Genomic DNA, 18,885 nt, shown 5'->3' on the forward strand with positions numbered 1-18,885 from the left:
GGTTTCGATTTTTTAGAATCCTTTCACACTGAGCGCATTCACTATACCGAAAAATAAAGTTATAACGGAACAGCAATACACTGTCAATAGCAATATACAGTCAATAGCAATATACTGGAGGCATATTACATTATACTCAGCGACACAGCCATCATGCTTACCATGACAACAGTGTGCGTTTGGTCACCTTTTCCGACGGGTCATGGACTGGCTTTATAGCCTGCTTCCGACTGTTCAGTGCTTAAGAAAATGTTGAACGAATGGACTAAAGATTTGCGTCACGCCAGCAAGTAATTTAGAAAAGCTGCATGGAATACGTAAGTTGGGTTGTAATTGGGAAGCCCCTTTCCATTTTGGTAGAAACTTCATGGAGTACTTTCGGAACAGATGAGATGTAACACCATTCAAATAAAGTTTTTTTTCTCGCAAATTCGCAGTCAGCAAAAAAAAAAAACGCACAAACAAACCAGATCACTTGTTCCTTATTACAAAGAATTCATGAACGTCTATTTATTTTAGCATTGGTCAGAAGGAAGCTATAATCCAGCATAAAAGACTTGTTGCTGCCACTAGAAGCACTGGCACACGAGGAGTCTGGCATGAGCGATTTGGTGGTGGTGGTGGTGGTGGGCACTCAGCGAGCTGGGCTAAAGCAGTGCCAATTTTTGTTTTCAAAATCTTGTATGGTATGGTACACGCGCCCTTCAGTGAGCTTTCCACACATCCCCCGGTGGTATGTAGGGCACTGAAAAAAAAAATTCATAATGATTATGATAGAGCAACACAACCTAGTCACACGAGCGAAAGCATGTTAAGCATCAAATCAAAGGTCAAGGCAGAACGTCAAGCTCAGGTACCCAATGGCCCAATGGTTATAGTCATATGACCGCATGGTCACCCTACCACAACGTGGGCCATACCAACACGCAGTTAAATTTTGTTTTACCTTGTGAGTCACTGAAGGTCATTGTCGATGTGGTGCCCATTGCCTCAGATCAAGTGTCTAGGTCAAGCTGAGGTATCCAGTGTTCACAGTGATATGATCACGTGGTCATACTACCAGTGCTTGGGGCTCTACCACCATGCAGTTAAATTCGGTTTGACTTTGTGAGGCAATGAAGGTCATTGTCTCATACACATCGAGATCGGAAGCTGCACTGCGAGGAGTAAAGCTCTCTCTCTAAAAGGGTTGCTAAAGGATGGCAGCTCCTGCCACGGCCTACGAGGGACGGAAAAGCAACGTGAAGGCACATCCAATCGCTAGAGATGTCCGTACTAGAACAGTTGAACTGGGACGGCTTTGATAAGCTGCACAGAAAGCGAGAGTCGGCAAGCGAATCCGTGCTAAAATGGAACTCGAAAGAGACCGCGGTTCTTGCTTATAAAGTATAGAGGACTGAGAGGGCATTGGTGTTTTGATGATCGATAAAAACGTGTGGACAAAATATACGCGTGATGTACGAATTCTTCTTTCAATGAAATACCAGGCCCCTCTGATGGCAAATACATAGCTCTAGCAAACAACAGACACCTCCAAAGAAATATAGGACAACCACTCTCTGGCAACGGCGATTTATTCACAGACCACAACCAATCGATTTACAGAAAATAGGTGGTTCTTATAGCAAGCTTAAAAACCAAGATAAACACAAAACGCGAAACAGCCGATAACATTTTGAAGGCTAGAAACGCTACACATAACCAATTTTTTTTTATTAGCACTTTCGTCCAGATATCACACATAACTTCACAAAACTTGCATTCTATATGTTTGCTTTCTTATAACTTATTTGAGAATGAAGATGCAAGTATATACCAAATAGTTATTTTTTGCTGACGACAATTTGACAGGCGCAAATAGGTGTTCATTAAGAACATACATCTTGGGGCATATAGTAAGGAAACCAGCAGTGACCGAAACAAAGGAGCATATTGGAATGTATATATTTTTTAAATTGGAGGTGATCATCATAAGAAAAACAATATAATAAGTGTTTTACCGCTTCAAAATTGTCTAAAAAGCCGGAAGAAAAGAGCCACACGCTACCTGTGAGATCCGAACCTAAAACGTTCGAATTTCACGTGCAGTGATCTATCAACTTCGCTACGGCGGCGGCTTTGCAATCATCTGCTTTCAGGGGTATTTTTCTTGCGTGCAGCTTTCCCTTGAAAATGTTCACCACTGCCATCCTTGTCCATAGCGGAGGTCACTAAAGCAGCCGCTGGCTACTATGCACCCACAGAGTCTGCACCGTCACTTTAGCAGTCCTTTATCCACATGCCTTTACGTAGATTTGAGGTGCACATTAAAATTACCTATTGCCAATATAAAAGCTTGGGTGGAAGATCATACTTTCGTTGTGTGTCACTGCTCTTGTCTACGTCGCTTCGCTGCGTCCCTCTCTTCTTTTCAGTGTTTCGAGAAAGATTATCTTTCAGTTTGGTATATTTACACGGGGTTTTCCAGCCACATCTACAGGATGAAGCCTTCCTGACAGCGGACGTTATTCTCAAGTTATGAAACCAAATTAGTCAAGCCGGAAAATATGTGTTCGAGATGACGTTCTCGATAATGTTTACCTGAAAAGTTCGGATCCATTCTGATGGCGTTTTCTGGACGTCGTGCAGATTTAACTCGTACGTGTAGTGCGGCTGTACTGTACTATATGAGTGCAATTTGCGAACGTGGATGCCCGTTAAACCGAGCTGCAGGGAGCTGAGTTTGGCGATTACGTCGTTTACGAACCACCTTCGTGTGTAACCAGTGGCAACCAGGCGTGCTCAACACTTTTATTTCTGGAATTCTGTTTTGAATATCGTGTTCTATACTTCTGCAATGAAGGCAGCGAGTACCTTGAATGCAGTGCCGTCATAGAGGACACTGATAAAGGAAAAGTAACAATCAGAAAGCGGCCTCTCGGGCGGTGTGAAGGCGAGTTCGTGTCATCTACCTGCTGTTCAAGTGCTTCATAGTTTAAAGAAAAAAATCTGTGAGCATTACTGTCCACTACAACTCTGTAGCACTTCTCGTCCCCCATAGCATTTGCATAACAAACGAACAGTTTCGTCATAAGAACACCCACTGGAGGGAAATTCGTGCAATATAATGCCTGCCTTGTACATTTGAACCCCTGTCTTTATCTCTATTTACTCTTATCCCCGAAAGTTACCAAATCCAGGCCTCCGAGCACCTCCTGTCAACAGGCGGTGAATACCGTTGGCGAGATTACAGCTTCTTGATTGGAATTTATTTTCTCTCTTTATGGACGAATATAGTAGCTGTGCAGTCTTTAAAGACATATTCTAGTATTTTCGCACAAGACACTTCTAAACTCTGACTCCGCAATGCCTGCATAACTGCTGAAGTCTATATATAGGGTTTGCTTATGTTGTGCACATTTTTCCATAACCTCATTTCCTTCCCCTGTCCAGGTTAGCCAACCGGAATCCTTTCTGGTTAACATCCCTGCATTTCCCTCTCTCTCTCTCTATAACCTGACTGATAGTGTGAATGTATTCTTCAGGATGTAATCGTTCAGCTTTCAGCACGAGTTCTTAGGCTTAGTGCCTAAACAGTTCCAATGAAATTGTTGGATTTTAATGGCAGGCTTTTTTAGCTGCATTGTTAAAAACGCACAGTAAGAACATTGAACATTTATAGCTGTAAATGAAAAGCCCTAAGAGTCACAGATATTGCACAAAAACAAAATTTTGGTTTAAGAAATTTTATTCAAAGAACCAAAGTGTTTAATGTATCTGTTTTCGGGATGAATAAAACTTAAGGTGCACACAGGGCGACAAACTTCACAAAGTGATTTTCAAGCAAAATCCGTGGAAAAATTCTCCCGTTTTCTTCAATAAAAATTTGCGACATGTCAGAATTTAGTTCGAAACAATCGACTACTTCCTCGCAGGCCCACGATGAAAACGTTAAGCTTCTCCTTCACGAAGCTTCTTTCAGCATTCGTTTCGACGTATGTGGTCGAGGTATAAAGAGTGGCTAGATGGGCCAGGTTGCGTATGAACGCACGATGTTTATAGAGGGGTTCGTTACAAAATACTTGGTGAAGCGAGACTGCGTGTCGGTCTCGCTTGGGGACGAGTTCATGATGTCCGATAGGCCCAATGCACACGCATGCAGAAAAAAGGCTACGCAGCACACGCAGATCCGGAGAGTATAACATATCACGCTTGCTTTGTCATGATACGCGCGGATGTGGACGGTACAGACCAATATCCACCACCTGAGCTTTCTGAGCTTTCGTTTGGTGATGAGTCCCTTCGACGTTAGCACGCATGAGAGGCACCGAGAGAGGCAACTGTGAATATGTACTGTGAATGCGAATCAAAATTCTCGATCCATTCAGAAGAGAAAATCTGTTCTAATAAATATTTTTTTATGCTAAAGCCATCTCACGACTCAAATCTCGGCTTATTTTGCTCTCCCTTCCCGCTGCAGAGAACTTCATATGCTCTTCTGGTAAATATTAAGGAGTAGATTCGAAATTTGGTCGACTGCTAATAGCTATGAAAATAGCGGCAGCGAACGCGGCACATTAGAAAGCGGTAGGACCGGTGGACCTCCGGCTGGCGCAGCGCCTTAGCTTTCATATTGATTGGTCGCGACAGCGCCGAGGGCCTTACCTTTCTTAACTATTGAAAACGGTGACAAAGTGCACCCGTTCTACGGAGCCTCGTGTGACACGGAAGCACATCCTTTCCTGTTTTGAGCGCTCCGTAAAAGCGGACCTCAGTCAGACGGTGGACTTTTGCGCATCTGTGACGCCCAAATGCCGCAACTTTGATCTAACTGTCTGCGGTGTTACTAGAGCATGTAATAATTCAATGCTCAATGTGAAAAACGTGACCACTATCCAGAAGACACCTCTAATTTAGCCAGATGGCAAAAATAGCAAGACATTTTCAAGCGGCGAGATACAGATACAGCTTCATGAACAATCTATCTTGCCAAATGTAGCCATGCTTCAATATGACCCTGGAAGTTGAGTTTGTCGCGAATAGACGTACTTTACAAACAAAAAAAAAACACCCAAAATATGGCGACACGGAATGCGTTTCTCAGCTTAATATAGCACGTATGACTGCTGTCTTGGCAGAAAATATACTGACGCTTTTTTCTACACATATAAGGCCATTCAGGATGTATGCGAGGCGCATGTACACTACTCAGTCAGTGATCATCGAAACTTGCTGTGTGGCTGCCATGCATCCGTGTGTCCTACGAAAATTTCTATGGGCATTGACTCAATGGGCACTGAGATTTCCCGTGTGACTGGGTACAAAAAAATGAAACTTGGCTTTTGAAGAAAGTAAACGGCGCGGTATTATCTCACGTATCTCGGTGGACACCATAACCGCGCCGTAAGGGGAAAGGATAAAGGTAGAAGTGGAAGAAGAAAGGAAGAAAGAGGGGCCGTTGTGGAGGTCTCCGGAATGATTTCTACCACCTGGGGATCTTTAACATGCACTGACATCGCACAGCACACTGGCGCATTTTGCGTTTCGCTTCCATCGAAACGCGGCTGCCGCGGTTGGGTTCGCACACTACTGCAACGGCCTCCTTCACTTTCCAGAAGCTTCATTCGCCCTTATCCACCCGACTGTTCCCTCCAGAAGCGCCACTGCCGGCAACCCACCTACCCTCACCTTCCACTAATGCTCCGCGCCTAGACGACCACGTAGGTGCAGAATGAAGGAGCGACGGCGACATGGAATTTAAATATGCAGTAGGGAAGGCAGCTTCCCTTCGGAAGCATCGCCCACCAGCCACCCTACCCCAAAAACATTTGCTGCGTGTGTGAAGCCAAAACGTGGAGTAAAAGCCTGGAAGCAATCATCGAGGGTATATCTAACTGTATGCGCAGAAATTTCGTTTCCGATCTACGATCGCCCTTAACTGTTTTGATATGCGACAGTAATGATACGATTCTCTAAAATAACTCGTCACGCGCCAATGTAGCGGCGATTTGGCCTAACATATTTCTGGCCTCACGAAAGCGGGCTGAATGTGTACGTCTTAGCAAATTCTAGCAATATACAATGACATACAAATGCAGGGGTCCCGCCGGGAGTCAATATGCTTGAGCATAGTAAATTTTATCAATCAACTCATGTGATGAACGTATATAAAAGAGGGTTTGCGCGTATAGATAAGCATACTGTGCGAGTCTCATGCAGAAGGTTAGATTGTGTTTAAATAATGGAAGTATATTTTTCGCTTCGTGGGGAAAGAATTTCAGTGCTTCATAAAATATTAAATCTTTGTGCCTTTTGTGCACTTCGGTGAAGTTGGTTGGAATGAATGGCGCGTAGTTCCCTGCTTCTTAACTCACTAAAACTTAAGCTATTGAAATTGATATTGATGGTAGAGCAAGTGAGCAATTATTGAGTAGTATAACGAGATGATGGTTGGTTGATTGGTTTATGGGGTTTAACGTCCCAAAGCGACTTGCTATGAGAGCCGCCGTAGTGGAGGGCTCCGGAAATTTCGACCACCTGGGGTTCTTTAACGTGTACTGACATCGCACAGTACACGGGCCTCTGAGAATTTCTCCTCCAAAGAAATTCTAGCCGCCGCGACCAGGATCGAACCCGCGTCTTTTGGGTCAGCAGCCGAGCACCATAACCACTGAGCCACCGCGGCGGCACTATAACGAGATCAGTATATTATTCCGATACGGCAAAGGAATGGTTGAAGCGAGCGCCATGTATTCGCTGAAATTATGTGAGTGCAACGATTTGTAGAATATACCGGTTTAAAATTTACACTTCCACATGCAGGGGGTGTGTTATATATTAGAGCTCGCACAAAAAAACAATAAGCGACATTGAATTCCAACAGCTCGTTTTTCTCTTTTATTTTGCTTTCGGAAGCTGTTTGTATTCCCACGAAGCTAAAACCACATTTTACTGTGTACATGTCCCGCTACATCAGCGGCGTTTCATGCGCGCACGATAACGTATTTGTACACTGCGAGAAAACCTTGACGGAAAAATAAAATCAGTTGCTAAAGTATGTATGGCGCACGCTTTCCTTCTTGTTTTAATTGCACTTCTTTTTTCCCTCTCCTTTCTTTCCGCGCGCTGTCGACAAGCTTAAAATGCCTATGAGTGACATGCAGGCTGACCTGTTCTGAAACATGGCAGCCTTTATTAAAATACAAGGTGAAACACCGGCATGTACCAGACACCGCACAAGACGACCATATAGGAAAATATAGGATAGCGCGCCAGTAAAGCCTTACGCGTGTATTTGGGGCATGCTGTCAAAGCAGGAGTCAGCTTGAACGATAAACATGTCCATTTCGAAACGTACATGATGTGAATGCAGCTTTTATTCCACGCGCCATACACGTGGTGGTGACAAGAATTACCCTGGAATCACCGTTCTGTGTAGCAGAAAGTTCGAGACAGAACACAGCATTTAAATGCACCCCTTGTTTACCATGTGAGTAAAAAAAAATGGTGTCTCCGAAGTTTCAGTGATGCAGTTTTGCAACTTTTCTGGGCCGCTTTAAAAGCGAGCGAAAAAATGTCGAAGCGAAACAGAGTATGTGCTCTTGATTTTCGAAAAAAATATGCAATACCAGCACTGCCATTTCTCAGCTGAAAAACTACTATTAAGCCTCTGTAAGCATTTCAGGGTTTCTTTACAGCTTCAGAAAACTATAGCTGCACAGCAATGTCTGGCTCTAGAGAAGAATTATTGAAACAAAAGTGTCATGGCCTGAAAAATTCAGAGATAGAAATATTCCTTTATATCTTCAGCTTTCAAGACAGCCACTCATTTTGAAAGAACGAAAGGGTGCAATAAAACGGAGAAGCAGCAAAAGGAAAGTTACGTACAAGCACGTGTTTCCTTTGCATGTCTTTCCTTTCCCTGGTCCTTCATTTTAGTTGCGCTGTTTCGTTCTTTCAAGATGCAATACCAACCGACCCACTACACTTTTTTGCTACAATCCGCACTCTACGGCAGAAAATTAAGGAAAAACTAATCCACTCTTACTTGCAAAAAAAGGACTTTTTTTGCTGTTTCCACGTCAGGAACATTCCCAACTTTCTCAACTTGCATAAAAAGACTCTCTTGATGTCTATGCAGCTTGCCAGTAGATCACGTCGTGTCCGGTCTAGAAGCAGAAAACATGCAGCAATTTTAGAAAGACGTGCAAGGGCCAGTGAACATGTACGAAGCCTTTAACTTGCTGTCGTTTTCGTTCATGTGAACGTGAAAGAATAGGTAATTATATGCACTGATAGGAAGTTTTTTACTTCTGAAATTACTTCACTATAAAAATGTTTGTTTGAATTATGAAATATCATGAACTTGCGTTTAACTTTGATCTATGTAACTGACATCAGCTTTTCCGCACTGTTCACTGTGCGTGCACTGTGTCATTGCCACTTTGCACAAACAAGCAACCATAAGAACGCTGTCAGCGTTGGTGACGGTAATATAGGTCTCATAGGAACCATTTTTCTTGCAGTACGCTTTATTTAAGCCCACTTCTCCTCCGCTCAATAAAACGTAATCTGCTCTTCCTTTTACCAAGTTGTACATCTGTTTTGTGCTCTCGCATGGACCGTTTCAATGCTTTGCATGCAAATACCCTAGCGGATTTCCGTTTATTTTATTGTGTTAAAGGCTGTTTTTTTCTTCCTCTTACGCGTGTTTGGTTCCTGAACTCAGGTAAATATTTACCGGTGCATTTTAACCGGGAACTGGCTCCAGCCAGAGCCCTGATGTCATGCAGTTCACCCTTTGTCAGAGTGGAGGGACGAGGGTATGATTTTGTTCTTTAAAGCGGAGTCCTGCTGCGCGCACTTATGTAGTTCAGTTTTGAATGGAGCGGGCGTGAGGTGCTGTCAATTTCTTGAAGCTTGAAACACTGTCCGCGCGAAAAGACCCACACAAAATGGTCCATAAGGAGGCTGCTTGCTGCTAGAATTTTTAGAAATACTCAGCGTTTCTGGTAAGGGTCGTTGTATACCGCGAATATGTGTATAAAATCTTTCAATGCGAAGTTGATTCGATAAAGGTCCAGTTTATGGCCCTGAATACATCTGTGAGGATCTGTGGGATTGCAGGTCTTATTTTACTCAAATAAAAAAGTGCAAACAATAAACGAGGCGGCTTTTATAGGAAAGGATACCAATTTCAATACGAGAGTGAAAAAAGGAAAGGAACAAGAGAGCAAGGCAACAACGCACGGGAAAAACACACGGGGGTACAGAACATAGTGCTTACGAAAAATACAGGAAAAAGAAAGTCAAAAGGGAAAGTCACACTACTTGTCTCTCATTCGAGCAACGAGCGGGGAGGACTGGCTGGGTGTGGGGCAGTCAGGGAGTCTCTGTGTGTTCCAATGTCGATGCAACGCTACCGCAGCGTCAGCGTCTGTGGGCTCCCAGCACGGTTCCCAGGTCTGGTATCCCGGAAAGGCCACGTAGGCACCAGAGGCGGCCTGTGTGGAGCAGCTGACGGATGGACGGAGAAGAGTGGCGCCTGGGCCTCAGCCGCAGACGTCCGGGCCACCAGACCTGGACATCCATCGTCGAGAGCCTCAACCACCAGGCCCAGGCGCCACTCTTCTCCGTCCATCCGTCAGCTGCTCTACACAGGCCACCTCTGGTGCCTACGTGGCCTTTCCGGGATACCAGACCTGGGATCGTGCTGGGAGCCCACAGACGCTGACGCTGCGGTGGCGTTGCATCGACATTGGAACACCCAGAGACTCCCTGACTGCCCGACACCCAGCCAGTCCTCCCCGCTCGTTGCTCGAATGAGAGACAAGTAGTGTGACTTTCCCTTTTGACTTTCTTTTTCCTGTATTTTTCGTAAGCACTATGTTCTGTTCCCCCGTGTGTTTTTCCTGTGTGTTGTTGCGTTGCTCTCTTGTTCCTTTCCTTTTTTCACTCTCATACTGAAATTGGTTTCCTTTCCTATAAAAGCCGCCTCGTTTATTGTTTGTACTTTTGTGTTTGTGTAAAATAAGACCTGCAATCTCACAGATCCTCACAACATCTCTCGAGTCCGCTATGCAAGTTTTCACACGAAGTTTTAGTTGACATCGCTGGTAGTGAAATGTAATTATGGGAGAGATGAAGCTTTAGTTTATGTGGCGTTTCCGGGCGATCAATTTAGCGAGAAAAAACATCTCCATGTTTGTTTTGTCTTCATGTGAAATTCTAGCGGTCCCGTATCGTTGTCAGACGGTTGAATACTTTGCGACGCCGTATTGAAGAATTTTTTGTACAGTTCTGAGGAATAGAATGCCTTTTCTTCGAGTGTTCGTTCCTCTCTGAGCATGAATGCAGAAACTCCTGTATGTCACGTCATTTGACAAAAGGTGCTTCTAGTATTTTCTGCCATCGCAGTGTACTCATTTTGCTCGACAAACGCGCGAGATATATATTGATATACGGCAGCCTTCTTGGTCCTCCTTGGCGACAGTCAACAAACTCATTTTTTTTCAAGAAGCGCTTTCTGGTCTTTAACGCTACTTAAGTAGTCGAAAGATGCAAATCTTGAATATCGCTTGTCAATGCATCTCACAAGCAACAGTATTTATAGGCATTGTTGGCTTTTTTAGAGTTACTTAAACTGCTCAAAAAGTTCTAACCCTTTTTAGGAAAGCATAGCCTTCTGATGCCAGCTTTCCCGGGCTATCTCTAATGTGATGTTTTCACGGAGTGGAATATTTCTACAGTGGCAATATTTTTATGTATTTAAAATAGTGTGGCGAGATCACGGAGGAACAATTTTGTTACCATTCCCGGCGCTTCCATCACAAAACAGATCTTCGATATATCTGTAGCTTTCCTCTTGCCGGGAAAACTGCTCCGTAACGGATTTTGGGCAACGCTCGATCCTCTTGTGGCAAGGCAACTTTTCCTTCAGGCGGCTGCAAACGAAAACGTTCGCCTTCTGCAGTTGTACATACAAACGTACGGGACTCTTTCCCGCTTGGACACATAGGACTGCGGAATGACAGCTGCAAAACAGAACAGAGAAACATAACCCAACAACCACCTGTGCCTCCATGCTGCGCAGAGCGTTGGTCTGTAGCGAGCTTTTCGGCACCGCCTGATGCCAGAATTTAGTTCAAATTGCAATCCTTACTGTCCATTTCTAGTTGTGGTTTCAATTTTCTGGGTGAGCAGGAGCAGCTCCTGGAGAGGGAACAAACAGCAGAAACAGCCCGAGATCACCGGTCTAAGAACGCGAACCAAGTCTATCCCCGTCCCAATCTATCAAATCAAAATTTACACCACCAGCGTTTGTATGCATGCAATAAAAAATTAAGGTTGGACCGCATTGGCCAGCCTGTGCGCGGTTGATTAAAAGGGCTGACACACACACAGATGATTCTGAGTTAGAAACCCCATGTTGTAGTTGGAGAAAAAAATACCAAAAATAAGCATCTACTGGTTTATCGACACTTGCGATGCCACTAGACGGTACGTGTTGTCGCAATTTTCAGATCAAGCTTCACTCAGATGTAATATCTAGCTGTAGCTCATTTGCAAATTTTTCCTGGCAAACATAGCACTGACTCCAATTTCAAGGGGTAAAAATGTGGGTACCTTAAGTTCATTTCTGCGTTCACGGTTCAATATTTCTCATTTGCAAAGTTTTCATGCAATCCTGGTCTAAACTCTCATAGGGTGCCATTAAGACTACCGAAGGCAACACCACTCAGTTAAAGTTACTGTGTCTGTTTGAAGCTTTCGATGTTGTCCTAAAGAAACAGAATCGCATGAATGAATGCATGGCTGGGTGAGCTCGACCACCTCTATGATGAATGAAATATTGATATGCTTTGGCTGCACAAGCGAGGACCCCGCCACTTTTGCAGCCACGTGGGGCTTGGAAATTCCCAAAAAAGGGTGGAAAATTTGTTCAAGAAATAGGTTACCTTTGACACCCAACCGTAACATTTTTATTTCTTTTTCTATAATTTAAGTTAATCTTTTCTGATGACTTTTACTGACGGGCTGAAGGTTATATCTTTCGCCTGAATTTCCTGTCCAGCTGATGTGTTTTAAGGGTGTGACTGTTACTTAATATACTCCCAATATTTAAATCAGATTTTGTCCTTCTGCTATAAGCGATAACCTCCAAGAAATGGGTATCATCTTTTTTTGTTAGGTGCTGCCGCACACCTCTGGCAAAAAAAAAAATATTTGGAGCCTTGGTCGTTTCAAGAAATGATTCCATTTCTTTTTACCAAATAGCAATTATACACACCTGCACACTCTCAGCTCGGCCGAACCCTCCGCTGTCTGCGAGAGCTTTTCGTCCGCAGGCAGAGACAATGTTGACGTCAGTACGTCAAGATAGCTTGCGTAGCATCTAGAAATTGTTTCCTCGGCGCAAGCATCTTCCTTGTCACTCTCTTCCATGGCGATAGAGAAAGAAAAAGAGGAGCGTCCGATGAAGTATACTCAATAGTGCGAAACATTGCACAACAAAAAAAACATCCCCAGTGGAGCTTCGGAGTTCTGTGCGTGAAGCGAGAGACGAATAACTCGTAGCAGTGTACTATTCGTACCAATCCCCTGATGCAAACGAATAAACATTAGATAACACTCCGTGCACACGTCTGACTGCGGAAACCTTTGGATGCATTACATACTTGCTACTATTACGAGCGTTTCATATGACTTCTTTGCTTTTGTATTCATTCTCTCTTTGATATAAAACGAGACCGCTTTAATTTGTACTCAATTTGTAGTGCAATGTCGTTGCCTTTTTTCAGCTTCTATACCTGCAATACTGGCGTGTTATAACGTTGGGTGGAATTTTTAGTTACGTCTCTGTAATTAAGTGTTTCGCTATTCGGCATTCTTCGACGAATACGAGTGGCTGACAATCGAGCTGTTCAGCCTAGCGGAGAACTACTAGCGGAGACCTACACCGGTTTACCGTATGCCGGCAGCGCACGCGCAGTTATCCCGCTTGGCCGCTCAACTCCCAGTGGACGTGCGCCGTAGGTTGGCAGCAATTCGGTATACGCCCCCGTTGTTGTAAATCTCTGTACTATTCCGTTCACTTCACAGAACGCCTCATCTTAGGGTTCTTTAAAACAGAATAAACATTTTAAAATAAATATTTTCGTCTCATTAAAGAGCATCGCACTTAACGTATAAACGTACTTTTCGAGCTGCTTCAAAGGGCCCAGGGTACAAATAGCACGAGGGAGCGCTTCAAAACGTGGGACGTAAGTTTTTGCACACTGTGCTTGCAAGTTGCCATACTAAATAGAAATGTTTCGATTTTGTTTTGCAATTTAACAAGCTAAGACTTTCTTCATGTCCGGCAGCATACAAAATACACCTGCGTACATATCTTCCTTTCGATAAACCAGTCTCCTCCATGTAGACTCCACAAACACCAGAAAATGTGGCGTGGTAGAAATACCATTGCAGGATGTTCCAGGCAGCAGAGTGTGATATAGAGCCTTCTAGTGAAGGCTTTACTACCTTCCAAAGCTCATGTCGAGGAGACGCTGAGGAGCAATTATTTAGTCACCAATGCGGACATAGTATTATCTTGTAATTGCCTGACTATATTGCTCCAAAGCCGGCACCGTGGCCTCAGAACGCTTGTACAGCCCTGTACACATTGCATGTCTCATTTAAGGAGGCACGTTTCACCACATAGCGTTGGGCGAGCACGAAGAAATTCGTTACACGGTTGCCTTTCGTTCACGTATTTGTGTGGCAGTGCGCTGCATCGTGGTAGAAACCTTGCATCCTAATTTGCTGCAGCGAGCCACTAAGCATACTCGAAAGGATTTTCGCAAAAAATTCTTCTCTTTTGGATTGATTTTTCTCAATTTTCTCTAGAGCGTTGGCCCCTTTTGGTTCGCCTGCAATAACTTCTAGTTTGGAGCGTGCTTTTTTTTTCAGATTTTTAGTTTTTTTTTTTTCCCCATGAAAGTTTTACAACAAAGGGGAAGAAGAAGAATTACCACGTTTTTTTTTTACAATTTGTGGTCCGCCAGACCATACACCTATTCCGGGCGAAGTGTCGCCTTTTGCATAATCCGAGCGCGGATTATACACAAGATTGATCCCGCTTACAGCAGTTGGCCGGACTCTTCTTTGAACGGCCGAACGACGGCGCTTCGCAATAATATCGCTAAGTTCTATCGCAAACATACCTGATTTCTTGAAGAACCATTCGCCTCGCTCGCTCTCTTAGATATATTAGCTTTATTCAGTTTACATTTAATACAAAAAATGCCAATTTTTAGCCTACCATTTGAATATCCATTCCATTCGCACAAGAGCGGACTAACGGCAAACAAGATATCCGCCTTCTTCTTTCCATAGCGTAAAGGCTTCTAGGCTTTTTAACGCCTATGCTTGGCATCTGTCATCATCATCAGCAGCAGCAGCAGCCTGATTACGCCCACTGCAGGGTAAAGGCCTCTCCCATGTCTCTCCAATTAACCCTGTCCTTCGCCAGTTGCGGCCACCGTATTCCTGCAAATTTCTTAATCTCATCCGCCCACTTAACTTTCTGCCGGCCCCTGCTACGCTTGCATTCTCTCGGAATCCACTCCGTTACCATTAAGGTCCAGCGGTTATCGTGCCTTCGTACTAAATGCCTGCCCAAGCCCATTTCTTCCTCTTGATTTCAACTATTAAGTCATTAACCAGCGTGTGTTCTCTCATCCACTGCGCCCGCTTCCGATCTCTTAACGTTACAGCCATCATTTTTCTTTCCATAGCTCGCTGCGTTGTGCTTAACTTAAGCAAATAATCTGTAAGGCCTTATAATAAATAAAACAAGCTAGAAAGAACTTCCTGAACGTAATAGATATTAAAAATTATTTTGTACCATGCCGATCAAACAAATCCACGAATGCTTTCCTTCGCTGTCAGCAATGCCCACGCGCCTTTGTGCAAGCTCACATCAAAATGAAGGCTTCTAAAAACAAGCAAGTTCAATTTCACATGCAGGTACATGCTAACAAAGTGGGCGAATCCCCCCAAAATTACTGCAAATTAACTGTCATGCAATTGAACGCTGCACACTTGTAAAAGTGGAGTTTATTTACCTTGCTCAGAAGAAACCGAGTTTGGGCTAATGATCAACAAAACAACCAGCGACAGCATTGCCAACTCTAATGGAGGCGTCATTCTTCAAAAGGGTTCAGTTCTCTCCTGGTTTCCTTTCTAATGCAGGTGGAACCAACACACTGAAACAGTAATCAAACGAGACCCCGATGAAGAAAATCCTCATACGCAGTGTTTCATATTAATTTCATATGCGAACAATAATACAGAAGGCAACGAATCAATGTGCAAGACATGTAAGAATTACTTACGAAATGTTGTTTTCCTTCAGCCAAGAGCGAAGCGATCAGGACACCCTGGCGGCGAGTCTTTGAGACGGCAACTTTCGTCCCAAAGGACTGCACGCCAGCAGTGAGTCACGCTGTCTCAGGATGCAGTCGACAGGAAATAACGCCAGTGCTTCCTGTGCCTCATCGCCAAGCAGGAACTCGCGCTACTGATCCATTTCATTCAAACATATCTGTTGACGGCCGAACGAAAAGACGGCTCCGACATCCCTTTCTCCCAGACCTTTGTGGCAACCAGTTAAATACCCGTCACCGCTAGGAAACGTACAAAACTCTATTTATCGTCAAATGTAATCGGGCCGCCCTAAGTGGCGCACGTATCTGTGTACTGCCCTCACCGGGACACAAAATGTGTCATTAATAATGAGATATACCTCATTCTTATCATAAAAGTACTTCTGTTCCGCTTAACCTTCTTATTCTGGTATGAGGACGTGCGAAGGCATCTCCTAATAAATTATATATTATCGGAAAACATAGAAGCTAGTTTTGCAGCGTTACTGATGCAAATAATTAACACGCCTCAAGCAATGAGCGGGTTTTACCCTGTCCTTATATGCATTTACGTGTGAGGAGTAGATAATAGACCAATAAAAACTGAATTTCTTGCTTTCGCGCCTTAATATCGCTTTCGCTTAGAAAGTTTGTAAGGAAATTCATCCCTCTGGCCTATGCATATCAGGTATACATAGAGGTTTTGAATTGTTAACGTCCCAGTTCACTGAATCCCGGTAGAGAAAGCAGTTGCTATTACTTCCTGTAAACATGCCTTGATATGGATATTTAGAAATTGTTTTTTATTTTATTTCAATTTAGCAGTTGTCTTGTTTTCAAGAACGCTTAAAGCACTCTATTATGCCAAACATGGCTCAGGCAAACATTTTCCATAAGCAAGAAGCATAGAGGATTTATTATTCTCTAATATGTGATGTTCACATAGGAACACCAACTGCTACGGAGAAAAAATCCCATATGGTCTTTTGGTATCGGTGACTGCTGGCTTCCGTCGTTTATGTCATAACGAGTCCCTCTTTTCCCCTCTCTTGTCTGCTGAATGTTATGCCATTTGCAATCAGAGGTTGCTCTGTTCAATTACTATTGTCAATAATTGTCGCTGAAAAAGTTTTTGCATGTCTGCCGCTGGCGATGACGAGGATAAGAGACCTCTCGGCTAAATTCTGTTCTTGAAGAACAGATTTCCAGTGACGAAAAATCTGTGGCTTAGCTTGGTTAAGCCCGGTAATTGCGAAAGCAATATCCGTACGTACGCCATGGTACAGCTCGTAGTGTAGCTGGTGGTGGTGCTTGTGGTTAGACTTGTGGTGATGCATCGGTTATACAATCTAATCCAATTCAATCCAATGCAATCCAATCCAATGCAATCCAATGCAATTCAATCCAATCCCATCCCATCCAATCCAATACAATGTAATGCAATCCAATCCATTCCAATCCAATTCAATCCACTCCACTCCAATCCAATCCAATGCAATCCAATGCAATGCAATGCAATCCAATGCAATCCAATCCCATCCAATCCATTCCATTCCAATCCAATCCAATTCCTTCCACTCCAATCCAATCCATTCCAATCCAATCCACTCCTATCCAATCCAATCCAATGTAATCTATTCTAATCTAATGTAATCTGATCAAATTGAATCCAATCCAGTCCAATACAATCCAATCTAATCTAATCCAACCTAATCCAATGTAATCCCATCTAATACAATCTAATCCAATGTAATGCAATCAAGGTCGAATGAATGTCAATGGTGGTCACCGCCGCGGCGCGATGGTGGCCACCTGCCGCGGCACGATGGTGGTCACCGGCCGCGGCACGCAACGGCGTGAAAGTCCAAGTAGTATTGCTTTCGCAATAAAATATTCTTGAACACAGCAATCGTTGACATCAGTATTATATCAGAAAGAGAAATTGAGAGGGTCGAAATTTCGGGAGTAGAATGAACATGTTACTGGAAGCTGAACCATGTGCGGTGATACGTATGTTTATTCAGCGACGGTTAACATCCTTTACACGAAGCTGCAGAATAAGCAAAATTCAGTGCCACCCTAAAAACGGTGTGAATCTTTTTTCGGGTGTCAGAGGTGCTGAAAATCTCCTGGATTTGTTTTCAACTTTTTGAACACTTTTATTACTTTATTTATTATTTATTTTAACATACTGCTAGCCTCATATTTGAGGTCGTCGCAGGAGAGGGACATCATATACACGAAAATAACACAGTTCAAGTATGTGTGAACACAAAGGCAATCGTAGTCTAGCAAAGCAATATACGCATTATAAAAACGATAAAACAAAATGACAAAACAGAAGCAAGTCGCATATTTGAGAACTTAGGCACATGAAAAACAAAAACAAAGACAAACCAAAAACAGTCCCGAAAATGTTGACAAGTTTTAAAGATAGGGAGCAATAAATCAAACTAAAGCTGCTGACGAATGATACTGTTGCGAGTAACGAACAATAAGGTTAAAAAAAAACAAGTCATGTAAGAAAGTCAGGAAGTCATCGTCATCAAGGAAAAAAGTGTACAAGAGTACAGCGCACCCGCATCGCAGTGGTCATTACAAAACAAAGCGTGATATGTTGGCGATGAAATCTTCAACTGATGCACAGTTGACAGCATAGCAAGGCAGACTATTCCACTCACAAATTGATTGTGGGAAGAAAGAGTACCTGAATATATCATTGTGAAATTTGTACTCAGTTAAGTGCGTTTGGTGTTTTGTTCTGGCACTGAGTGTGTTTGACTGTGTTAAGCACTTACTCGTATCGATTTTCATACCGCCATTAAGCTTAAGGAAAAGAACATTGAGGCGCAGTAGTCTCGCTCGGTTTTGTATAGTGGGAAGGTCGGCTTGTCTGAACAGCTGTGTAGGAGAGTCAAGACGGCGATTTTTTCTTAAATAAATGTAACCGCTTTCCGTTGTACGCCCTCTAATTTTTCTATGTATTGTTTGCGGAAGGGGAGCCAACATTTTATTCCATAGTCCATTATAGAGCGAACAAGTGACGTGGATGCTAGGAGCTTAGTGTCGACTGATGCGGATTTAAGCGAGCATTTAATCGAGTAGAGAGCTGGCGGTGATTTATTAGTAATACATGTATATGCTACCTGCATGTTTCATTTCAGACCCGAGGAAGTCATTAATCCGAAATATTTATATTCTTCCACTTTCCTTAACATCTGTCCTTGTAGGTAATAAGGGAAGTTTATTGGCGCTCTCCTATATTTTACTACATTAACCGTTTTTTCTGCATCAATCACCATCTGCAACGTTTCACACCATTGTGCTATGCTTTCAAGGGCACTGGTTAGAATTGCTTGGTCTGCATGGCAGGTTATTTCTTTGTAAATGATGCAGTGGTCTGCAAACATTCTTACTGCTACGTTAGTGTTATTATGCAGGTCGTGGATAAAGAGAAGAAAGAGGATAGGGGCCAGAGCAGAGCCTTGTGGCACGC

At 43.4% G+C, this 18,885-nt stretch overlaps 1 protein-coding gene across 1 annotated transcript; it reads right to left on the reverse strand.

Annotated features, from left to right (window-relative positions):
• Positions 1-504: 504 nt before the first annotated feature.
• LOC149328442 (uncharacterized) lies at positions 505-15,444 on the reverse strand. The gene is made up of 6 exons (XM_089560463.1): positions 15,360-15,444; positions 15,090-15,230; positions 12,269-12,416; positions 10,789-10,922; positions 8,027-8,147; positions 505-745 (listed from the first exon to the last, which is right to left on the reverse strand). The coding sequence occupies exons 2-6, from the start codon at positions 15,169-15,171 to the stop codon at positions 526-528; spliced, it is 705 nt and encodes a 234-aa protein (XP_089416589.1). The 5' UTR covers positions 15,172-15,230; positions 15,360-15,444; the 3' UTR covers positions 505-525.
• Between the last annotated feature and the right edge of the window lie 3,441 nt (positions 15,445-18,885).

The sequence above is a fragment of the Amblyomma mixtum genome, chromosome 9, assembly GCF_055824585.1.
Source record: "Amblyomma mixtum isolate Tamu chromosome 9, ASM5582458v1, whole genome shotgun sequence".
In the NCBI taxonomy this organism is placed as follows: Eukaryota; Metazoa; Arthropoda; class Arachnida; order Ixodida; family Ixodidae; genus Amblyomma; species Amblyomma mixtum.